At 44.8% G+C, this 25,900-nt stretch overlaps 1 protein-coding gene across 5 annotated transcripts in view; it reads left to right on the forward strand.

Moving 5' to 3' along the window:
• LOC113663930 overlaps positions 1 to 25,900 on the forward strand; it is a 201,367-nt gene that overhangs the window by 67,116 nt on the left and 108,351 nt on the right. For all 5 annotated transcript variants that reach the window (XM_047800914.1, XM_047800915.1, XM_047800916.1 and 2 more), the window contains exons 26-30: positions 260 to 574; positions 1,397 to 1,720; positions 3,003 to 3,317; positions 4,140 to 4,463; positions 19,000 to 19,314. In XM_047800914.1, the coding sequence (XP_047656870.1) occupies positions 260 to 574; positions 1,397 to 1,720; positions 3,003 to 3,317; positions 4,140 to 4,463; positions 19,000 to 19,314 (1,593 nt within the window). The remainder of the gene's footprint in view (positions 1 to 259; positions 575 to 1,396; positions 1,721 to 3,002; positions 3,318 to 4,139; positions 4,464 to 18,999; positions 19,315 to 25,900) is intronic.

A 25,900-nucleotide genomic window follows, 5' to 3' on the forward strand; every position in this document is an offset into this window, starting at 1 on the left:
AGAGAATTGTATTCGTATGAGGACAAACAGACAGACAGACAGACCGACACTTTATTGATCCTGGAGGAAATTCAAGCATTCAGTAGCAAACATACAGAAAAAATAAGCTTCCAAAACAAACACAGTAACAAAGTAAAACGCCCACCTCCACCCTCTCACCCAAACATGCAAATGATGCCAGTATGCTATAATTTTATATTTAGTAATAAGATTAATTATGATTATTTAACATGAATGTGCTTTTTGATGTTTGTTTTAGATGGTGCTAACATACGACTCACTGGTGGCAAGGGCTCCTGCTCTGGTAGAGTGGAGATCCTGCATATTGGTCAGTGGGGAACAGTGTGTGACGACGACTGGGACCTGAATGATGCAGAGGTGGTGTGTAGACAGATTGGATGTGGTAAAGCTGTCACTGCTCATCAAAGTGCCCACTTTGGTCAGGGAAGTGGTCAAATATGGCTGGATGATGTTCAGTGTTCTGGAAGTGAAAGCACCATCACACAGTGCTCTCACAGAGGATTTGGAACACACAACTGTGGCCATGGTGAAGATGCTGGTGTTACTTGCTCAGGTACAGAAATTTCTTCTATTATGACTTTGTCGTCAGTGCTATTATAATATATGTAGTCATTTTTCCATTCAGATACGAGAGTTAAAATATTATACAAACTGAAGATAGGGGTGAGTGCTCTTTTAGGATTATATGACAAAATATTTTATTCTGTATATACTATAACAACTTGTCAACTATTCACTTTTTTTATTAGTTAAAGGAAAACAAATCATACATTTTATCTATTTTGAATGGATGTGTAACATCTGTTAAAGTTTATTCTTGTTATCATGTTACTATATCTGTTATAGCAGATACACAGTAGCTCCATCACTAAAATGTAGTTTGTCACATTAGAGATGAGATGAAATGGAAACGACTTACTATAAAGCTGTTATAGAATATTAATCGCCAATTTGTAGAAGTTCAACAGTGCTGTGGGGATGTGGGCTGTTATACACCGATCAGCCAAAACATTAAAACCATTGATATGTGAAGTGAATAACATTTATTATCTTGTTAAATTGGCACCAGTCAAGTGGTAAGATATTTTAGAACAGTCAGCTCTTCATGGTGATGTTTGAAGCAGGAAAATCAGGCATTGAATTCAGTTAGGATATTTAAGTACCGTTTGTTTCTAATATTATTTATCTCAAGCTAACTGGTACAATCAAAAATAAGCAATTCATAAAACCCTTCTGTCTTTTACATATTTACACAGTCCGAGAGATCAGGCTGTGGGGTTTTCACTGCAATCAATTTTTGTAAATTTCTTGATTTTCAATAGCACCTTTATATTAAAATATTAATTTCTGACAATCCTTGCTTGTTGTTTCATAGTGAACTTGCAGCAGCCCAATATCTCCTTCATTGCTGTTGATGGATCGTACCACTATGGGCCTGAAAGACCAGAAATGATCAGGGGCTATGGCTTCTCCATCATCTGCTCCACTGAACCTCAGTATACAGGAGGTTCCTTCCACTTAAGGTTTAGTGGATCCAACATCACCAGAACTCAGTCAGCTCTTAACCACTCAGCTGTGTTCCTTTTTCCTGAAGCAGATTTTGATCATCAGGGAAACTACAGCTGTACTTATGAAGTTAAAGTGTCTTCACGTACCTTTACCTCCATGACCACTGAACCCCTTTTTGTTGCTGTTAAAGGTATATTAAAATAATCTATGTCTAGTTTTTGTGTTTTGCAGTTTAGTATTTACATTAGTATAACATTAGTGTTGACTGATGGTCTGTGAGTGTTGTGTTGACTGACGGTCTGTGAGTGTTGTGTTGACTGACGGTCTGTGAGTGTTGTGTTGACTGATGGTCTGTGAGTGTTGTGTTATCTGTGGGTATTGTTTTGACTGACGGTCTGTGAGTGTTGTGTTGAAATGATGGTCTGTGAGTGTTGTGTTGAAATGATGGTCTGCGAAGGTTGTGTTGACTGATGGTCTGTGAGTGTTGTGTTGACTGATGGTCTGTGAGTGTTGTGTTGACTGATGGTCTGTGAGTGTTGTGTTGACTGATGGTCTGTGAGTGTTGTGTTGACTGATGGTCTGTGAGTGTTGTGTTGACTGATGGTCTGTGAGTGTTGTGTTGAAATGATGGTCTGTAAGTGTTGTGTTGACTGATGGTCTGTGAGTGTTGTGTTGACTGATGGTCTGTGAGTGTTGTGTTGACTGGTGGTCTGTGAGTGTTGTGTTCATCTGCCTCCTGCCTGCTCATCTGTTCATTACGCTGTATTGCGGAGATCAGTCATGTTCACTAATTCATACTCTAGACATTATTGTTGTTATGTCCACTAGTCAGGCTGTCAGGAGAACATTGATAAGGTGCTAATTATTGTCACATTTTTAATTTGCTTTTATATTTATTTGTCTTTCATTCTTATTTATGTATTTAACTTTCTTATTTAATTTTGTTAATCTGTGTATATTGTGTATATTTACATACCATTTCTTTCTTCTCTCCCTCTCTTTGGGGTGGCAATAATATTCTTTAGAAATGAATTTGTCAACCTGTGAACAGAGACGAGGTGGTGGGTTTCGTAAAATAGTAAAGAATTGAATTTAAAAGGTGTTAATACTGAGTTACATTTAATGACCTAATGCAAATTATATTATTATTCATTATGTGAAAGTCATGAAATCTTTATTGATAAGGGATTAGAAATGAGAGAATTGTATTCGTATGAGGACAAACAGACAGACAGACAGACAGACAGACCGACAGACAGACACTTTATTGATCCTGGAGGAAATTCAAGCATTCAGTAGCAAACATACAGAAAAAATAAGCTTCCAAAACAAACACAGTAACAAAGTAAAACGCCCACCTCCACCCTCTCACCCAAACATGCAAATGATGCCAGTATGCTATAATTTTATATTTAGTAATAAGATTAATTATGATTATTTAACATGAATGTGCTTTCTGATGTTTGTTTTAGATGGTGCTAACATACGACTCACTGGTGGCAAGGGCTCCTGCTCTGGTAGAGTGGAGATCCTGCATATTGGTCAGTGGGGAACAGTGTGTGACGACGACTGGGACCTGAATGATGCAGAGGTGGTGTGTAGACAGATTGGATGTGGTAAAGCTGTCACTGCTCATCAAAGTGCCCACTTTGGTAAGGGAAGTGGTCAAATATGGCTGGATGATGTTCAGTGTTCTGGAAGTGAAAGCACCATCACACAGTGCTCTCACAGAGGATTTGGAACACACAACTGTGGCCATGGTGAAGATGCTGGTGTTACTTGCTCAGGTACAGAAATTTCTTCTATTATGACTTTGTCGTCAGTGCTATTATAATGTATGTAGTCATTTTTCCATTCAGATACGAGAGTTAAAATATTATACAAACTGAAGATAGGGGTGAGTGCTCTTATAGGATTATATGACAAAATATTTTATTCTGTATATACTATAACAACTTGTCAACTATTCACTTTTTTTATTAGTTAAAGGAAAACAAATCATACATTTTATCTATTTTGAATGGATGTGTAACATCTGTTAAAGTTTATTCTTGTTATCATGTTACTATATCTGTTATAGCAGATACACAGTAGCTCCATCACTAAAATGTAGTTTGTCACATTAGAGATGAGATGAAATGGAAACGACTTACTATAAAGCTGTTATAGAATATTAATCGCCAATTTGTAGAAGTTCAACAGTGCTGTGGGGATGTGGGCTGTTATACACCGATCAGCCAAAACATTAAAACCATTGATATGTGAAGTGAATAACATTTATTATCTTGTTAAATTGGCACCAGTCAAGTGGTAAGATATTTTAGAACAGTCAGCTCTTCATGGTGATGTTTGAAGCAGGAAAATCAGGCATTGAATTCAGTTAGGATATTTAAGTACCGTTTGTTTCTAATATTATTTATCTCAAGCTAACTGGTACAATCAAAAATAAGCAATTCATAAAACCCTTCTGTCTTTCACATATTTACACAGTCCGAGAGATCAGGCTGTGGGGTTTTCACTGCAATCAATTTTTGTAAATTTCTTGATTTTCAATAGCACCTTTATATTAAAATATTAATTTCTGACAATCCTTGCTTGTTGTTTTATAGTGAACTTGCAGCAGCCCAATATCTCCTTCATTGCTGTTGATGGATCGTACCACTATGGGCCTGAAAGACCAGAAATGATCAGGGGCTATGGCTTCTCCATCATCTGCTCCACTGAACCTCAGTATACAGGAGGTTCCTTCCACTTAAGGTTTAGTGGATCCAACATCACCAGAACTCAGTCAGCTGTTAACCACTCAGCTGTCTTCCTTTTTCCTGAAGCAGATTTTGATCATCAGGGAAACTACAGCTGTACTTACGAAGTTAAAGTGTCTTCACGTACCTTTACCTCCATGACCACTGAACCCCTTTTTGTTGCTGTTAAAGGTATATTAACCTTCCTCTTGTGTTAGCTTTCTGTTACCATCTCTTATGTTAACGGGTCGGTTTTTACCCGTGTCTTAAAACAGTCATAAAATAGCCTCAAAACAATTATTTATCATCAGATTTGTTTCCTACCTTTTAGATACCATGTTAGGTTTCCTTATCCATAAAAAGATTGGTTTTAATATTTTTGGTGTGGCCCCTGGGCCTTTCTTTTGAAAGCATACTTTTCGTTTTTAATTCCAAAAAATGGTAAAACTAACATCAAGAGAATTATAAATGAAAGATTGTTATGTTTCCTGACTATTACTGATGAGTATTCGGACACATCTCTTAAATAAATTTGTTTTAGATATTTTTTATATATTTTTAATTTTAATTTTATTAACTATTGTAACATCTATGGTGTTACAGGTCAATTTTCACCCATATATTTTTTTAAAAAATAGAACATTAATACAAATACAAAATGAAAAGCAGAACAAGTAATGATACAAAATGTAGATTTGCAAGGTCAAACACAGAAAAACCAATCAAGCAAATCAAACCAATAATCAAACCTATTACTACTAAATCCAAAAAAGTCTTTGTGTGCAAAAACATGCATGAGTATGTGTGTGTTTAGATGCATATGTGGTCATTCACTGGCATGTCTAGGTGGCAGTCAGCTTGTCCAGGTTGTCCACCTCTACAGTACATTGTTTTTATTATAGTCCAGGATTAATATGGGCTTTTTGTCACTTCGTGATGAGACAGCAGCATCTTTGTGAAAAGTGGACCACTCCGGTTTTTTTTGGACAACATGAAACAACAGTGGTGGTGTCTGTAAAAGTGAATTTTGAAGAAAGAGGAGCCCTGTGCTTCACCTGCAAAATTTCAACGGGCAACTCAGGTTTATTCACTCTCTCACTCACTCATTTTCTACCGCTTACCCGACTACCTCGGGTCACGGGGAGCCTGTGCCTATTCCAGGCGTCATCGAGCATCAAGGCAGGATACACCCTGGATGGAGTGCCAACCCATCACAGGGCACACACACACTACGGACAATTTTCAAGAGATGCCAATCAACCTACCACGCATGTCTTTGGACCGGGGGAGGAAACCGGAGTACCCGGAGGAAACCCCCGAGGCACAGGGAGAACATGCAAACTCCACACAAACAAGGTGGAGGCTGGAATCCAACCCCGACCCTGGAGGTGTGAGGCGAACATGCTAACCACTAAGCCACCGTGCCCCAACTCAGGTTTATTTTATTTTATTTTTTTATTGTGCCCACCATGGTAAGTTTCCTTCTAAGAAGTTCTTGTCCAAGGTCATAGCTGGTAAAAAATTATCACACGTGATATTGTGATCCCGCATTTTGTTTTTTTCTCAGGGATGCCACTCACAGGTATACCTGTGTAAATCTGTAGATTTTTAAGACGTTTGCTGCCATGAAAATCAGGAGGTACTGAGCTTCAATATATGTTACTTCAGCACTGGCAACCACCTCATCAGACTCATTAGATGTGTCTGTGTCTTCCGTTGATACTTTACATCATCTTCATCATCAGAAACATGCTTGTCCATATCACTATGCTGTTCTCTGCCCTCTGCCTCATTTTCAGCAAAGATATGATCCAGAGCTTGGCTTGTCATAAATTGTCTTTTCATTTTCGCATGCTCCAAGATGGCGATGTGTACTCTGCAAGCCACTAACTCCAAACTGTGTCTTATGCATGCCTTAGGTGTCTGGACGTATACGTCTTTGTTTGTTTCTTTTGTTTGTTCAGGGAAGGTGACAAACGGGCAAAGAGAGAAGCCCCTAACTAAAGCTCACAGGTTTGGAAGAGAAGCTGGCTGTCAGTGGGCTGTTGGCTGACAGTGTTAGTGAGCTGACAGCGTGTTTATGATTTCAAATTTGACAATATTTATAGTATTATAATAATATATTATAACTGGGTCAAAACTGACCCTAACTACACAAAGGTCATAATTTTCACCAGAGCATTTTAAAAGTTAGTAAAAAAAATTTTTTTTTTTAATTTTGTTTAAATTGAGGTTCCTGACAAAGTCAAAAAGCCTTGATGCAATTAACAAATTTATGTTGTACTTTTAAGCATTTAAAACCTAAAAACAGGTCAGTGCTGACCCTAACACAAGACAAAGGTTAAAATAATCTATGTCTATTTTTTTGTGTTTTGCAGTTTAGTATTTGAAAATCTTGACTCTCTTTCAGCATCACTGATGCCATACATTGGTATGGGAGTAACAGCAGGACTGTTTATCTTAGTTCCAGTCATCATTTGCTTTGTGAAGAAACTGTTCCTGTGTCTGGCAGTTTGAGTAAGCAAAGTTCTGTAGCGCCTGCCAGAAGGGAGGACCTGAATGAGGTTGTGTCCATGGTGCAAAGGGTCAGTGGTGATTTTTCATGCCCAGTTTCTGGTTCTTGTGCCATACAAGTCCAGGGCAGTGGGCTGGGAGGCACCAATTATTCTCTCTGCTGTTTTTACTGTGCATTGTAGTCTGTTTCTGTCCTTTTTTGTTGCTGCACCAAACCAGATGGTGATGGATGTGAACACGACAGATTTAATGACTGCAGTGTAGAACTGCATCAACAGCTCCTGTGGCAGACCATACTTCCTTAATTGGCATAGAAAGTACATCCTCTGATGGGCCTTTTTGATGATGAATTTTGTGTTGTACTCCCATTTCAGGTCTTGGGAAATGGTAGTGCCCAGAGCCCTGAAGGCCTCCACAGATGACACCGGGCTGTTGCATATTGTGAGGGGGAGTAGTGTTGAGGGGTCTTTCCTAAAGTCCACTATCATCTCCACAGTTTTAAGGGTAGCTCTAGACTGTTCTGACTGCACCATTGCACCAACTACTTCACCTCCTGCCGGGATGCAGACCACTCGCCATCTTGGATGAGACAGATGAGTGTAGTATCATCTGCAAATTTCAGTAGTTTAACAGTTTGGTCACTTGTAGTGCAGTCAATTGTGTAGAGGGAGAATAGAAGTGGGTAGAGGACACATCCCTGAGGAGCACCAGTGCTGACTGTCCGAATGCTGGAGGTGACACTTCCCAGTCACACCTGTTGTTTCCTGCCTGTCAGGAAGCTGGCGATCCACTGACAGATGGAAGTGGGTATAGTGAGCCTTAGCAGTTTGGAGTGGAGAATTTCCGGAATTATAGTATTAAAGGCCAAACTGAAGTTGACAAACCGGCATATGTCCCTGGGCAGTCCAGGTGTTGCAGAATGTAGTGCAGTCCAATGTTGACTGCGTCGTCCACTCATCTGTTTGCACGGTAGGCAAACTGTAGGGGATCCAGCATCTGCTCTGTTACAGTCTTTAGGTAGGCCAATACAAGCTGTTCAAAGGTCTTCATGACAACAGATTTCAGAGCGACAGGCCTGTAGTCATTCAGTCCAGTGATGGAGGGTTTCTTGGGGACCGGGATGATTGTGGAGAGTTTTAAACAGGAGGGGACTTCACACAGCTCCTGTTGAAGATATGGGCGAAGGTAGCAGATGGTCAGCACATGCTTTGAGACAGGAGAGGGAGACCCCATCTGGGTTGGGAGCTTTCCTTGTCTTCTATCTCTGAAACAGCCGATTCACATTCTCTTTAGAAATCGTGAGTGCAACTTGAGTGCTGGGAGGAGATGTTAATGGGGTCCCAACGGAGTGATGTCAGTCTGTGAGCTGGGTTGGATGGGAGGTGTGAAGATGTTGTTCTCAAACCTGCAGTAGAAGGTGTTGAGGTTGTCAGCCAGGTCTTTGTTTGTTCAGTGGGGGGTGGGGGGCGACATACTATTTCCCCTTTTCCACAAAAAGAACCTGGTGCTGGTTTAGAGCTAGTGCTGGTGCTGGTTCAAAGTTGGTTCCGCTCACGAACCTTCTAAGAACCGGTTTGGCTTTTCATCGGCTAGAGAGCCATCACAGAGCCGAGTCTGACATCACTGTATACGTGTCATGTTTCCCAGCAACTTTACTGCAGCTGCGGCAAACACAAACACAACATCAACAATGGTGGATGTTGCTTTACTGTGAATGCTTTGTGAACCTACATTGGCATCCAAACGTGCCGAATCCAATGTGTACATGAAGCTCCATGTAATTTGTACAAACAGAGGTTGCAATCAAGAAAGTACATAACATTATTTTAAAATAGATGGTGTAGTGGATGGCAGCCTCAGTGCTTAGCTCCTCAATGTTTGCTCTGTTTTTGTTAGGAAAACCCAATCATTTTCACCAGGGATGAACTGCTGAACATTTGTCAGTACACACCACAAGATCTTTTACCAGTTTTTGATTATTCCGACGTTTTGCTAAATATTGTAGTTGGCGGAGCGGCTGCACTGTTTAAGCGCATCAGGATGCGCAGATGGGGAAACTCAGCCACCGTGGTTGATGCCTAGCATCTATCTGGTGAATCTCCACTCTCTATCCAACAAAACTCCTTCTGCTCACCCGGACAAACAAGGATTTTTCGAACTCTGCTGCTCTCTGCTTCACGGAAACCTGGCTGAACGATGCCATTCCGGACAGTGCATTAAGTCTGTCAGGCTTTCAGCACTTTAGAGCGGATCGCAACGCAGAATCAACTGGGAAATCGTGCGGTGGGACGTGTTTTTAAATGAATGAAAAGTGGTGTTCTGATGTAACTGTGTCAAAGAAGATGTGCTGTCCCGATCTTGAACCACTCTTCATTAACTGCAAACCATTCTATTCCCCGCTGGTGTTTTGGTTGTTCATTCTGGTGAGTGTTTACATCCCTCCGCAAGCGCACGTAAGCTCGGCTTTACAGACACTTGCTGACATGATCACAGAGAGTGAGCAACAACACCCAGACTCTATATTAATAATTCTTGGGGACTTTAATAAATCCATTCTCTCACGAGAACTGCCTAAATACAGACAGCATGTTACATGTCCCACCAAAGACAATAACACACTGGATCACTGTTACACTACAATAAAGGATGCATATCACTCTGTCCCATGGGCAGCTCTGGGACTCTCTGATCACTGTTTAGTTCATCTTATACCGACCTACACGCAGAAACTGAAATCAGCTAAACCTGTATTAATGACTGTAAAAGGATGGACTAAGGAAGCGGAGCAGTTTTACAAGCCTGTTTCTCTCTCACTGATTGGACTGTTTCTGAAGCTGCTGCCACCGACCTGGACGAGCTCACAGAGACTGTAACATCATCTATCAGTTTCTGTGAGGATTTGTGTATTCCTACCAGGACTCACTAAATCTACAGCAATGACAAGCCATGGTTCACTGCAAAACTCAGCCAGCTCCGTCATGGCCAAAGTGGATGTTTACAGAAATGGGGATAGAATCTTGTACAAACAGTCCAAGTACACACTGGAAAAGGAGATCAGAGTTGCAAAGAGGAATTATTCTGAAAAGCTACAGATTCAGTTTTCATCTAAGGACTCAGCTTCAGTGTGGAAAGGTCTGAAAGCCATCACCAACTACACGACACCATCCCCCTGCACTGTGATGAATCAACAAGTGGCAGACGACCTGAACGATCTCTACTGCAGGTTTGAAAAATCCCAATTCACACCACCTCACCCCGACTCCGCCAAACCTAAAATTTAGTTCAGTGAAGATGATGTGTGCCAGGTCTTCAAGAAGATCAAGAAAAGAAAGGCACCAGGCATAGACAGTGTTTCACTAGCCTGTCTGAAATCCTGTGCTGATCAACTGGCCCCCATCCTTACACGGATCTTCAACAGATCACTGGAGCTGTGTGAAGTCCCCTCATGCTTCAAAAGTTCCACTATCATCCCCGTTCCAAAGAAATCCAAAATTACCATCTAAATGACTACAGACCTGTGGCTCTAACATCTGTGGTCATGAAATCATTTGAAAGACTGGTGTTGGCTTATCTGACATCACTGGACCGTTACTAGACCCTCTGCAGTTTGCCTACAGAGCAAACAGGTCTGTGAATGATGCAGTCAATATGGGACTGCTTTATGTTCTGCAGCATCTGGACAGACCTGGGACTTATGTAAGGATCCTGTTTGTGGACTTCAGCTCTGCTTTCAACACCATCATCCCATCACTCCTCCAGCCCAAACTAGCATAGCTCTACGTGCCCTCCTCTGTCTGTCAGTGGATCACCAGCTTTCTGACAGACAGGCAGCAGCTAGTGTGACTGGGGAAACCCAAATCCAGCACCCGCACCATCAGCACTGGCGCCCCCTCAGGGTTGTGTCCTTTCCCCACCGCTCTTCTCCCTGTAAACAAATGACTGCACCTCTAATGACCCCTCTGTCAAGCTCCTTAAGTTTGCACACGACACCACACTGATCGGCCTCATCCAGGATGGTGACGAGTCTGCCTACAGACTGGAGGTTGAACGGCTCGCTGTCTGGTGCAGTCTCAACAACCTGGAGCTGAACACGCTCAAGACAGTGGAGATGATTGTGGACTTCAGGAGAAAGCCCTCTGCTTTCCCCCCACTCACTATCATGGACAGCATTTTTACAGAAGTGGAGTCATTCAGATCTCCCAGGACTTGAAGTGGGACATTCACATAGACTCCATTGTGAAAAAGACCCAGCAATGGTTGTACTTCCTTCACCAGCTGAGGAAGTTCAACCTGTCACAGGATCTGCTGAAACAATTCTTTACTGCCATCATTGAATCCATCCTCTGCACCTCAATTACTGTTTGGTTCAGCTCAGCTACCAAATCTGACCTCAGAAGACTACAGAAGAAGAAGAAGAAGAAGAAGAAGAAGAAGAAGAAGAAGAATTTTTATTTATATAGCGCCTTTCCATAGCTCAAGGTCGCTTTACATTTCACAAATACAGTACATTCAGACACTTACATATACACAACACATAATACATATAACTGCATTATCCGAAATGCTTGTTAAATACATATGTTTTTAACTGGGACTTAAATGCACCCACAGATGTGATGTTTTGTAGTGTAGGAGGCAGCGAATTCCATAATTGAGAAGCATTTATACTAAATGACCTTCCACCAACAGTAGACAGACGGAAAGGAGGGATGGACAACAAACCAAGTTAAGCTGATCTAAGGGACCGGACAGGGCGGTAAGGGGAAAGTAGGTCATCCAGATATTGGGGAGCAAGACCATTTAATGCTTTGAACGTTAGAAGCAATACCTTAAAGTGTATACGTGATGCTACAGGTAGCCAGTGAAGGTCATGAAGCAGTGGAGTAATGTGAGCAGAGCGCCTAGTGGAGGTGAGAACTCTTGCTGCTGAGTTTTGAACATACTGTAATCTTGCGATAAGTTTTTTTGGAAGACCACAAAATAAGGCATTGCAATAGTCCAGACGTGAAGTGATTAGTGCATGAATTAAGGTTTCAGTATCAGCTATGGATATATTTTGGATAGATGACGAAGGCTTAATGTGAGTTCCATGAACATCAAAAGACTGGTTCATCGTTTTGACTGTGGCAATAGAACCAATCAATAATATCTCAGTTTTTTTATCATTCAATTTAAGAAAATTCTGGGACATCCAATATTTAATGTCCCTGATACATGCTGTGAGTGAGTCAGGCAGAGATGGAGCATTGGAGCTGGTGGTGAGGTAGATTTGAATATCGTCTGCATAGCAGTGGAACTGAAGTCCATGCTTGCGTATGATGTCACCGAGTGGATATATGTAAATGATAAATAATAGTGGGCCAAGAACCGAAACTTGAGGAACACCCTGTGTGAGTGAAGCAGTAGCAGATCTAAACCCTTGTATAGTGATGTAATACTTTCTGTCACTAATGTAGGAAATGAGCCAAGAAAGTGCAGAGCCAGTGATGCCAATGTCAGAAAGCCTAGAGATCATTAAATCATGGCAGACTGTGTCAAAAGCAGCGCTTAAATCAAGAAGCAGCAAGATGTTTATCAGCCCAGAATCCATGGACCGAAGAATGTCGTTAGACACAGAGGGTAGTCCAGACTGCTGAGCAAACCATTGGCACAACTCTCCCCACTGTTGAAGACCTGTACTTCTCCAGGGTAATCAAAAGGGCAAAGACAATCACTCTGGACCCCTCACATCCAGCGCACTCCCTCTTTGAACTGTTGCCATCTGGTCGATGCTAGAGCCTTGAGCACCTGAACGACCAGACATAGGAACATTTCCCACCTGTACATCTGTACATACAATTTGTCTATATTTTATATGTCATTCTGCTACACTGTAGAACTTAGCTCACTATAACAAATTCCTTGTACGTGAAAACATTCCTGGCAAAAAAGCTCTTTCTGATTCTGATTAACACAGAAAAAAGTTAGCCTTAGCATGTAGCTACCTACTATCATGTGTGCTGATAATTGATCATATTGGGGTAAAGTTAAAGTGTATTAAACATTGGTATACTTAAGGTACATTATCTGATGCAAGTTGTTCTTAAGTCTAGACCAGCAACGTTTTGGTGCTACTTAAGAACCACTTTTCCTGTATTAGAGCTTTGGCTGTCGAAAAAGGAAGAACTGGTTCTAAATTAGGCTCTGGCTCCGAACCAGCAATCAAACTGCCTTGGTGCAACTGACAATGGGCAACTGAGGCAGGTTTGTTATCTGAAAACCTGCTTTTCAGCTCTTCAGAGTAGCTTCTTTTGGCTATTCTGATCTCTTTGGTCAGTAGGTTCTTGGCCTGCTTATATAGAGTTTTGTCCTCCCCTCTGTAGGCATCTTCTTTGGCATGTCGAAGTTTTTTCAGTTTGGCTGTGAACCATGGCTTGTTGTTACGGTATTTGCAGAAGGTTTTGGATGGCACACACGTCTTCACAAAAACTGATGTACGATGTCACAGTGTCAGTCAGTTCATCCAGGCTGTCAGTTCCAGCCTCAAAGATACTCCAATCAGTGCAGTCAAAACAGTCTTGTAGCTCCTGCTTTTCCTCACTGGTCCATCTCTTCACTTTTTTGACTGCAGGCTTAGTAGATTTAACTTTCTGCCTGTATGTTGGTATAAACAGTTTCTGCCTGTATGTTGGACCAAACAGTGATCAGAGTTCCCCAAGGCTGGCCTGGGTACAGAGCGATATGCGTCCTTCAGAATTGTGTAGCAATGATCCAGTGTATTTTTCTCCCTTTTTGGACAATTAATATACTGTCTGTATTTTGGACGTTCAAGTGGTAGTTTTGCCCTGTTAAAGTCTCCAAGGATAATAAAATGAGGATCCGGATTATTTTGCTCCAGGTCAGATATTTGGTTTACAGTTTATGAGCAGTGATTCCAGGTTTGGGCTGCAGTATTTATTCAGCACTGTGACATCTGTGCACCAATGTTCGTTAATGTAGAAACAGATTCCGCTGCCTTTCATTTTACCCGATATCTCCGTTACGCGATCCGCGAGTTGTAAGTGGAAAGATTCAGATCATTAAAAGATTCAGAGAAACTGGAGAAATCTCTGTGCATAAGGGACAAGACTGAAGACCATTATTGCATGTTAGTGGTCTTCGGACCCTAAGATGACACTGAATTACTCATCGATATAATTTAGTCAATGACATCACTAAATGGACCTAGGAACACTTCCAGATGTTAGGCGAAGTGAGGGAGGCGGAAGCCGAGGCACCAGCAAAACAGAGTTTAATGAAAGAATACGCAGAGTATACACACTGGAAACAGTAAACAATAACGGACGCTGGAATGGAGCAAATGTCATGCTTATATAGGCCAGTGAAATGAGGAGCAGGTGTGGTAATCAGTATGCTGGTGATGCGCTCCGCACAGGAGGGGCGTGCACATGAGAAGAAGCTGGGTGCTCCCTGACACCACCCCCTCCCCCAGGGGTGGCACCGGACACCCTGACCCGGCGACGAGGCCAGCCCCTCGACCGGGGCGCCGGGCAGCGTGGATGTGAAGCATGGAACTCCACCAACAGCACCGGATCCAGCACGTCTCGCCGAGCCACCCATGACCGCTCCTCTGGCCCGTACCCCTCCCAGTCCACCAGGTACTCGAGGCGACCTCTGCGCCGCCTAGAATCCAGCACCTCCTTCACCACATAGATATCGGGCTGGTCCACGATCTCCGGTTGTGCGGGCGCCGCGGGGCCACCTGGGGGGCGAGACACAGGAGAGGCACAAGGTTTGAGCAAGGACACATGGAAGGTAGGGTGAATGCGGTACCTTGGCGGCAGTTCTAGCCGATAGGACACGTCGTTGACCTGGTCGGCGATTTTGAAGGGCCCAATGAACCGAGGGCTCAACTTGCGGCAGGGCAATCTCAGTTTCAGGTCCTTGGTAGATAGCCACACCAGGTCCCCGGGACGGAAGCGTGGTGATTCCAGTCGCCGAGCGTCGGCGTGTCGGCAGGTGTTGCGGAGGGCTCGACGCAACTGGGTGTGTGCAGATTCCCACACCCTACTGCTCTCCCGGAACCATGAATCGACTGCAGGCACATTGCTAGGCTCGTCCGACCAAGGGAACAGGGGTGGTTGGAACCCCAACACACACTGGAAAGGGGTAAGTCCTGTAGTGTCCTGGCGGAGCGAGTTCTGGGCATACTCAGCCCATGGCAGAAACCGACACCACTCCTCTTGATCCTGGCTGCAGTAGGTCCTCAAATAACGGCTCAGTTCTTGGATCTTTCGCTCAGCCTGGCCATTAGACTGCGGGTGGTATCCCGAGGTTAGGTTCACGGACACCCCCAGGAGTTTGAAGAACCCTCTCCAGACCCGGGACGTGAACTGAGGCCCTCGGTCTGAGACGATTTCCTCGGGGAGTCCGAAGTTCCGGAAAACGTGATGGAACAGGGCTTCGGCTGTCTCGAGGGCGGTCGGCAGGCTCTTCATCGGGATGAAGCGGCAGGCCTTAGAAAATCGGTCTACCACCACCAGGATGCAGGTGTGGCCCTCCGACCGGGGCAAATCAGTCACAAAATCGAGTCCTAGGTGAGACCAGGGGCGCTGAGGGACAGGGAGCGGCATTAGCTTGCCCACGGGCAGGTGGCGTGGGACCTTGGAAATGGCGCAGGTGGGGCATTCCTGCACGTACCGTGTGATCTCCTCTGTCATGCAGGGCCACCAGTATCGAGCCTTGACGAGCTGGACCGTCCGTTTTCCACCCGGGTGGACTGTGCCCGATCCTTAACGGACTGATTTGATGAGATCGCGTCGGCAGGAGGTCGGGACGAAGACACGTCCATCTGGGCATCCCGCAGGCATGGCCTCGTGGAGCGATGCCGTGCGAATCTCATGGTCGATCTCCCAAACCATGGGCCCCAGGATGAGCGTGGGAGGAAGGATAGGTTCCGGGTCACTGGGTTCCTCCGGCCCGTACATCCGGGATAGGGCATCGGCTTTGCCGTTGAGTGTACCGGCCCGATAGGTGATGTGGAACCGGAACCTGGTGAAAAAGAGGGCCCAGCGTGCCTGTCGGGGGTTAAGCCTCCGTGCCTCTCGTAGGTACTGGAGGTTCTTGTGATCGGTGACTACGGTGAATGGGTGATCGGCTCCCTCCAGCCAAAGTCTCCATTCGTCCAGGGCCAGCTTGATGGCCAGAAGCTCGCGGTTGCCAATGTCATAGTTCTGTTCAGCTGCGGAGAGCTTGTGGGAGAAGAAGGCACACGGGTGGAGCTGAGCAGGGGTTCCCGATCGCTGGGAAAGAGTAGCCCCCACTCCAGTAGAAGACGCGTCGACCTCGACTATGAAGGGCCTCCGGGGGTCTGGGTGACGCAGAACAGGAGCGCTACAGAAGCGTTGTCGAAGCTCGTGGAAAGCCTCCTGAGCCTCCCTGGTCCACCTCAGGGATTGGGCATTACCCCGGAGGAGTGAAGTTAGGGGGGCGGTGATCCGGCTATAACCCTGGATGAACCGGCGATAAAAATTCGCGAAACCCAGGAAACGCTGGAGCTCCTTGATCGATTCAGGGACAGGCCACTGTCTCACTGCCTTTACTTTTCCTTCGTCCATCTGGATCCCCTCTGCACTGATGATGTAGCCCAGGAAGAGGATAGTATGGCGGTGGAACTCGCACTTCGAGAGGTTCAGGTAGAGCCGGTGTGAGCGCAGTACCTCCAGGACGGCACGCACATGTCTCAAGTGTTCCTCCCGATTTCGGGAGTAAATCAGGATGTCGTATATGTAGACCATGATGAACCTCTGGAGATAGGGCCGAAGAACCTCGTTCATGAACCCCTGGAAGACGGCTGGAGCGATGGATAAGCCATACGGCATGACCCGGTATTCATAGTGCCCCGAGGGTGTGATGAAGGCAGTCTTCCACTCGTCTCCCTTCCTTATGCGGATTAGGTTGTATGCGCTCCGCAGATCGAGCTTGGTGAAAACCCTTGCATCCCGCAGGTCCTCCAGAGCAGCGGGCACGAGTGGGAGGGGGTACGGAAGAGGAGCGATTTGGGAGTTCATCTGCCGGTAATCAATACAGGGGCGAAGACCTCCATCCTTCTTTCCCACGAAGAAGAAGCTGGATGCTGCTGGAGAGGATGAGTGCGTGATAAGCCTGCTGAACGTATTCCTCCATTGCTCTGTGTTTAGGAGTGGACAGCGGGTACACATGGCCTTTGGGTAGCTTAGCACTGGGGAGCAGGTCAATGCAGCAGTCCCAGGGTCGATGAGGGGGGAGACAGGTGGCGGCCTGGGCACTGAACACGTCCTCGAAGTCCCGGTACTCCTCGGGGATGTTTGGCTGAGTTGTAGTCGTAGCCTCCTCCACCCGGGTGGCGCCGATCATAGCCCCTTGGACTTGCGCCGGAAGCTGGGAGAGACAGTGCTCCTTACAGTAGGGACTCCACTCCAGTATGTCACAGGGATCCCAGGAGCACCTGGGCACGTGCCTTTGTAACCATGGTCTCCCCAGGATCACGCTGACGGTGGAACACTCCAGGACCAGGAACCTGATCTCCTCCTGATGGAATAGCCCCATTTGGAGTGTCACCATCGGGGTGCAGTACTTCACCCACCCCTTTCCCAGCGGGCGTCCCTGGATGGTGTGCACCTCTAAGTCCTGGGAGCTCCTCTCTCGGGGGAGGCGTAAGCGGTCGAGGCAGGCCTGGGAGATGAAGTTCCCCGCTGAGCCAGAGTCAACTAGGGCAGGTACAGAGATAGATATAGCGGGGGTTAGAAGAGACACCATGAGCTTGCATAAGGGTGAGATGTCAGTGGGAAGCTCAACAGTACTCACCGCAGCACGAACGGGGCGTGTGGGGCACCGAGTGACGGAGTGTCCCGGCGATCCGCAGTACAGGCACCTTCCCATAGCCAGGCGGCGGTCTCTTTCTCTCCGGGACAGTCTCTGGGAGCCCAGCTGCATAGGTTCGGCGTCTAGGGCAGCAGTTGCGCCTTGCAGCGCGCCTGGTTGAGTAGGAGGGGTAGCGGGATGACAGGCTGCCAGGCGCTGAGAGAGCCCGATGGATTTCTGAATGAAGCTCTCCAGCCCCACTGTGTCCTCATGCACTGCCATGGCCTGCTTGATCTCAGGATTCAATCCCTGCCGATAAATGCTGAGAAGCGCTGACTCGTTCCAGCCACTAGATGCCGCCAGGGTGCGGAAACGGAGGCTGTAATCTGAAATGCTGTCGTTCCCTTGACGTAAGCTGAGCAGCTGGTCGGCCGCGGTGAGGACGCCGGAGGTGGCGCAAAACACCTCCAGGAAGTGAGCAGTGAACCCAGCGTAAGACTGCGTAGCCGGGCTAGCCGCGTCCCACAGTGATTGTGCCCAAGCCAGCGCTCTCCCGGAGAGGAGGGAAAGGAAGAACGCTACCTTGGATCGTTCGGTGGGGAATCGCTGTGGTTGCATCTCAATATAGAGATTCACCTGGAGCTGGAAACCGCGGCATTCGGAGGCTTCTCCGGAAAAGGCAACCGGAAGTGCCATGGGGCTGCCAGTGGAAGTGGGTGGGCTTTGTTGAGCCGCGGAGGAAGGGAAAGCGGCTCGGAGCGCGGCAATGAGGTCCCGAACCGAATCGGAAGCCGTGCCGGGTTGTTGATCCATTGCAAGGTAAGAGCCGGACGGATCCTGCTCTCTGTCTTTCGGTCCGTTATTCTGTTAGGCAAAGTGAGGGAGGTGGAAGCCGAGGCACCAGCAAAACAGAGTTTAATGAAAGAATACGCAGAGTATACACACTGGAAACAGTAAACAATAACGGACGCTGGAATGGAGCAAATGTCGTGCTTATATAGGCCAGTGAAATGAGGAGCAGGGTGCTCCCTGACACCAGAAACCACTGAACACAACCTATTTACATACCTTTTCTTTCTTCTCTCCCTCTCTTTGGAGTAGTAATAATGGTCTATAGAAATGAAGTTATCAAACTGTGAACAGAGACGAGGTGGTGGGTTTCGTAAAATAGTAAAGAATTGATTTGAAACGGTGTTAATACTGAGTTACATTTAATGCCCTAATGCAAATTATATTATTATTCATTATGTGAAAGTCATGAAATCTTTATTGATAAAGGATTAGAAATGAGAGAATTGGATTCATATGACGTAAGTATGCTATAATATTCTATACAGTAATAAGATTCATTGTGATTAATTAACAGGAACATACTTTCTGATGTTTGTTTTAGATGGTGCTAACATTCGACTCACTGGTGGCAATGACTCCTGCTCTGGTAGAGTGGAGATCCTGTATAATGGTCAGTGGGGAACAGTGTGTGATGACAGCTGGGACCTGAATGATGCAGAGGTGGTGTGTAGACAGATTGGATGTGGTAAAGCTGTCACTGCTCATCAAAGTGCACACTTTGGTCAGGGAAGTGGCAAAATATGGCTGGATAATGTTCAGTGTTCTGGAAGTGAAAGCACCATCACACAGTGCACTCACAGAGGATTTGGAGTACACAACTGTTACCATGGTGAAGATGCTGGTGTTACTTGCTCAGGTACAGAAAACAAAGAATCAGCTCCAATCCACACTACATTATACCTAAGATACAGAGCCTAACTATTTCTTATGCTTGCCAGGCACTGTAGATAATATGTAAGAAATGAAACACAAGAGGGTTTTCTGGTATAAGATGATTTTCACAGTCAGTTTGCCAATATGTATTTTTAATTACAACCTGAATTCCAGAAATGTTGGGACGTTTTTAAATTTGAATGAAGTGAAAACTAAAAGACTTTCAAATCACATGAGCCAAAATTTTATTCACAGTAGCACATAGATAACTCAAATGTCTAAATGGAGTAATTTTCCACTTTTATCCACTAAATGTGCTCATTTTAAATTTAATGCCTGCTCCAATCTGTGAAAGATTGTGGAATACTTTAAAAACAGTTTCTCAACGTCAAATAGCAAAGGCTTTGTAAATCTCATCATCTACATCATAAAAAAATTCAGAGAAACTGGGGAAATCTCTCTGCATAAGGGACATAAAATCTTGGTGCCTCAGTCCGCAAGATTGTCATAGCGATACACAGCAAGTTGCCATGGAGACAACCTTGATCAGCTCCCAGACAGAGTCAACAATCAGCAGGTGTCTGTGGAAATGGGGGAAGGAACGCAAGAGCTTTGGCTGAGGCCAGTACTGGTTGAGGGGAGCCGAAAGTAGATAAGATTGGGATTGTTTGGTCTTTGGGCGAGTAGACACATTCCAATTTACACAACTACTCTCTTAGTCCATTCTGGTCTCCAAATCGATCCATTTTTCTTTCCAAAACAGTGAGCATCTCCGTGATGTTATCCATATTGCGGTTAATAGTCCCAGCCTCAGATGACCGCTCGCCCACTGCATCAGTCATGACGGGCAGCCTTGGGAGGTTTTGGACAGCTGTCACCGTTTTCTGATTTTCTCGATAAACCAGGGATCCATTCAGCAGAACTCCTGTTATCATGGTTCCAAATAGTTAGATATCTTCAATGTCCTCCACGGAAAGAGATGCCAGACACACCAACTGCCACCTCTCCCACGCGTCCATCGTATAGCCAGCTGCGAACGTTCCGGCAGGGCAGTCAGGTTGCCCCGAACCCAAGCTTCTCGTTGAGAAGATGGTGTCAATTGCATTGAGAGACCAGTTTATCAAATCCATGATTTTTTTACGTAGTTTGGAGAGCAGTGCGGAGAGAGTCTCTCAAAGTATAAGACAACAGATGAGATGAGAGGAGCAAAGCAGGGAAAGTAAAGGGGAGGGAGAGGGAGAGAAAATGCGACCACCTTTGTTGAGAGCCAAAAGAAGAAGAATGATGTAGAGGTGGTGTGTAGACAGATTGGATGTGGTGAAGCTGTCACTGCTCATCAGAGTGCACACTTTGGTAAAGGGAAGTGGTGAAATATTGCTCGATAATGTTCAGTGTTCTGGAAGAGAAAGCACCATCACAGTGCACTCACAGGGGATTTGGAATAAACAACTGTGACCATAGTGAAGATGCTGGTGTTACTTGCTCAGGTACAGATATCTCTTATATTATGACTTCATCCTCAGTGCTATTATAATGTATGTAGTCATTTTGCCATTCAGATACGAGAGTTAAAATATTATACAAACTGAAGATAGGGGTGCATGCTCTTATAGGATTATATCACAAAATATTTTATTCTGTGTATACTACAACAATTTGTCAACTATTAACTTTTTTTATTAGTTAAAGGAAAACACATATATTTTATCTATTTATAATGGATGTGTAACACCCATCCATCTTTTTTTTATTATTTATTCCTGTTATCATGTTACTATATCTGTTACAGCAGATACACAGTAGTTCCATCACCAAAATGTAGTTTGTCACATTGGAGATGAGATGAGATGGAAAAGATATTATTATAAAGCTGTTATAGAATATTAATCGCCAATTTGTAGAAGTTCAACAGTGCTGTGGGTTTCTGAGCTGTTGTATACCTGTCACGAATTGACACAGGCGAATGCGGATCCATGTGCAGTTAATCCTTTTAATTGACAAAACAGGAAACAAGTAACAGACAAGCAGGCAAAACAGATCAGAACACTGAGCAGGACAGGGAACAGGAACAGAGACATAAACAGACAACATACTAAACACTGAACAACGACTCACAACCGGGAAGTGAACAAAATAGAGTACATATAGTGAACGAGAACCAATCACAAGACAGAGACAGACAAGAACTAAGACAAAACACCTGGGGAAGAGATTGAATGCAATTAAATGTCTGTGGTAACAAATAGGTGGGCGGGGTCAACAATTAACAACGGTCGGAATGACAGCAGACAGACACAAGGGAAAATATGGACAGACTTGTTACAGTACCCCTCCCCTATGAGTGGCTTCCAGACGCTCCCAAGTCTACAGAAACCAGTCCAGGTGGGTGGAGCGAAGGCGCAACTAGGGTGGGAGGGCGTTTCGGGTTTGTATAGTGGTAGCGATAGCCGAGCAGGAGGCCAGGGCGGCGCTGGCAGAGCATGAGGCCAGGGCGGCGCTGGCAGAGCAGGAGGCCAGGGCGGCGCTGGCAGAGCAGGAGGCCAGGGCGGTGCCGGCAGAGCAGGTGACCGGGGTTGTGCTGGAGGCGGAGCCGGAGACCAGAGCAGGTCCGGAGACCAGGGTGGTGCTGGAGGTGGAGCCAGAGACCAGAGCAGGACTGGAAACCAGGGTGGTTCTGGAGGTGGAGCCAGAGACCAGAGCAGGACCGGCGACCAGGGTGGTGCCGCAGGCAGAGTCAGAGACCAGAGCAGGACTGGAGACCAGGGTGGTGCCGCAGGCCAAGCCAGGGACCATAACAGAGTTGGCGGCCAGGGTGGTGCTCTGAGCCTGTAAACAGGGACAGGAGGTAGAAGGGTTGGCAAATCCAGCGAAACGAAACACAGGACAGATAAAACAGGAACATTAATTGGTTCAGGCCAGGCAGAGAGTTCAGGGAGTTTGGGTGTCACCATGTCGACTGCGTTCTCCGACTCAGTCATTTCGGTCGACCCACATCAAGGCCATGCAGCCACCCTCACTGGACCCCCTGCAGTTCGTATATCGTCCAAACCGCTCCACAGATGATGCCATTGCCACAGCCATCCATTTAGCCCTCACCCACCTGGACAATAAAGACACCTATGTACGAATGCTGTTCATAGACTTTAGTTCAGCATTCAATACAATCATCCCTCAGCACCTGATTGGGAAGCTGAGCCTGCTGGGACTAAACACCTCCCTCTGCAACTGGATCCTGGACTTCCTGACTGGGTGACCTCAGTCAGACTGGATCGGGAACAGCATCTCCAGCACCACCACACTGAACACTGAAGCTCCTCAAGGCTGCATGCTCAGTCCACTGCTGTTCAGCTTGCTGACTCACAACTGTGCAGCAATGCACAGATCAAACTATATCATCAAGTTGTTGATGACACGACTGTGGTGAGTCTCATCAACAAGAACGATAAGTCAGCATACAGGGAGGAGGTGCAACATCTAACTACCTGGTGTAAAGCCAACAACCTGTCTCTGAATGTTGATAAAACTAAAGAGATGGTTGTTGACTTCAGAAGAGCACAGAGCAAACACTCGCTGCTGAACATTGACAGATCATTGGTAGAGATCATCAAGATCACCAAATTTCTTGGTGTTCATCTAGTGGCGAACCTCATCTTGTCACTCAACACCAGCTTCATCACCAAGAAAGCCCAGCATCACCGTCTCTACTTCCTGCAAAGGCTGAGAAAGGCACATCTCCCACCCCCCATTCTGACCATGTTCTACAGAGGGACCATTGAGAGCATCCTGTCTGTTTTGGGAACTGTACCATCTCGGATCGCAAGACCCTGCAGTGGATAGTGCGGACAGCTGAGAAGATCATTGGAGTCTCTCTTCCCTCTATCATGGACACTTACATCACATGCTGCATCCACAAAGCCAACAGCATTGTGGATGACCCCACACACCCCCCACACACACACTTCACCCATCTGGAAAAAGGTACTGAAGCATTCGGGCCGTCACGACCAGACTGTGTAACAGTTTCTTCCCACAAGCCATCAGACTTCTCAATAAATGAACTGAACTGTACTGAGCACAACATACACACGCCCATCATCTGTATGGACAGCACAGACCTACACCAAATACACACACTTCCAATATACATCCATCAAGTTGTTTACATGCTGCTTACATCCATCAAACTGTTTACATGCTGATTTGCACACCTTTTTACTTTTTTGCTCTTTGCACACACTGTCTAATCATTTCAGTTGTTTTGCACATCCTGTACAAAATTTCAGTCGCTTGATGTTTTTGCACAATCCTATACATTATCTCGGGGACCTGCTGCTAAGAAACTGTGTTCATTCTAGTATTACTGCAATATTACTCCAATATTGTCTGAACATACAGTACTTACACTGGTCGGTGCTGTTTCTGTTTATTGTCTTTTGTGTAATGTCTTTTTGTATTTTTTGTATTGTCTTAAAAACTTTTGTCTTTTGTCCTGCATTGTCTTGTCTGTCTTGTTTGTCTTGTCCTGTACTGTTTGCACCAGGTTGCACAGTTGCACTTTATGTGGCTAGGACTAAGTCCTTAGCCCTGTCTTTGTTTTATGTAGCACCACGATCCTGGAGAAATCGTTGTCTCATTTCACTGTGTACTGCAACAGCTATATATGGTTGTAATGACAACTAGATTTGTAAAGTTCGTCACTACAAACTTTGATGTTGGCTTTGACGGTGCAAGTATTCGCAAAAGCCGGTGCTTTTTGGAAGTGACTGGATATATGATATGGGTACGTGTGACTTTTTGAGGCAGGTGGACAGAAAGCTTGTGAAAGCTTCTGGACCGCTAGGGTGCCAAAAATTTTGGAAGTGAGCGGATATGAACATGTGACATGATCCGAATACACACGAGGCAGTTCCCCTCATTGTGCTGAGTGTTTTGATATGTCACATCCATGTTGTGCTAATTTTTAATTTTCACGTGACATGACCAGAATACACGTGAGGCACTTCCCCTCATTGGGCTGAGTGTTTTGATATATTACATGTCCATGTTGTGCAAAGTTTGTGATTTTGATTATTTTGGGGGCGGGACTACATATGACGTCACCAGTTTACCCGGTGGGGTGCCAATACTTTTGGACAAAAGTGAGTACTGAGGGTTTGCACATTTCATGGTAGAGGTTTGCATGGTAGGGTTTGCACATTTCTCATAGATAGATAGATGTGTGGTAAATGTATTGACTGGGAGTCAATACTTTTGGAAACATTGGATTGATAGTGTGGAGTTGAGAGTTACATGTATTGAGAGTCTCCTTTACATCTACAGAGAACATAGAACAGAAGCCGTGCCTGAGCTCTGCACACGCTGAGTGTCTGAGGGCTTAGAGAAATTTTAGGAATTCCCCATTCAAGTCTATGGGAGTTTCTGGGATATTCGATCGTCGGCTACGGGAAAACCAAAAGTTATGTCGGTACCCCAAAATAAAACGTCGTCCAGAGTAAGGTCCTAAAGAACCTGTCAGAGTCCGGTGTAAATCGCTCAAAAACTTGCCGAGTTATAAATCTCCAAACTTTATAATGGACGTCAATGGGAAAAAAGACCACTTTGAGCTTCCGTACTGGGAATTCCGGCGTTCCGATCGCTTAGAAAAGTAATAGCAACAAACTTCAGACGAGGGTCTCTAGTGTTGTATAAAGTACTAGAAAGCAATACTTGTATCGTACTAGAAAAAGACTGGTATAAGTGAAAGTTACCTTTTAGAATATTACTCAAGTAAAAGTCTTAAAGTATCTGATATATACTGTACTTAAGTGGTTTCATTTGTGCTTCCGCCTCCTTTTGGCAACATTATGCTGAAATAGAGCGTGCGGAGCTGCGTAATGCAATCTAGGAGCAGTGATTCGCCAAACCTCCCTTATTGCAGTTGCACACATTTCTGCAGATTTTATATTGTAGTAACGAGTAAAGAAGATGCTTAGTGGAAATATAACGAAGTAAAAGTATACATTTTATCTAGGAAATGTAGTGGAGTAAAAGTGAAAGTTGACAAATTTAAATAGCTAAGAAAAGGATTTAGTAGAAATTTTAGTAGAAATTTCTACTTAAGTACAGAAACAAAGTATTTGTACTTCGTTATATTACACCACTGATCTATGACATATCCGAATTTGGTTCATGTGGCTCGAAAATCGTAAGCCGCATTAAATTTTATAAAAAGTTGGCTAAGAAAAATAACTCCAGTAGGAAAACAGAATGTTGGCTTCTACAAAGCCAACATAATAAAAGCTTCTTGACTTTACATGTACAAAATCATTTTTCAAATTCAAATGCTATGTTTTATATGTCTTGTGTGTCCTGCACTTATCAGGTTTAAATATTTTGCCCTGAATACAATCACTGTGTGGAAGAAAATGTGTAAAATTTGGGCCACATTACATTTTTTTCACTGTAGATACCAAACACATATTTGATTGTTCAGCTGAGAATCTATATTGAATTCAGTTACGATATTAAAGTACAGTTTGTTTCTAATATTATTTATCTCAAGCTAACTGGTACAATCTTAAATAAGTAAT

This window comes from Tachysurus fulvidraco, chromosome 15, assembly GCF_022655615.1.
Source record: "Tachysurus fulvidraco isolate hzauxx_2018 chromosome 15, HZAU_PFXX_2.0, whole genome shotgun sequence".
NCBI classification, from domain to species: domain Eukaryota; kingdom Metazoa; phylum Chordata; class Actinopteri; order Siluriformes; family Bagridae; genus Tachysurus; species Tachysurus fulvidraco.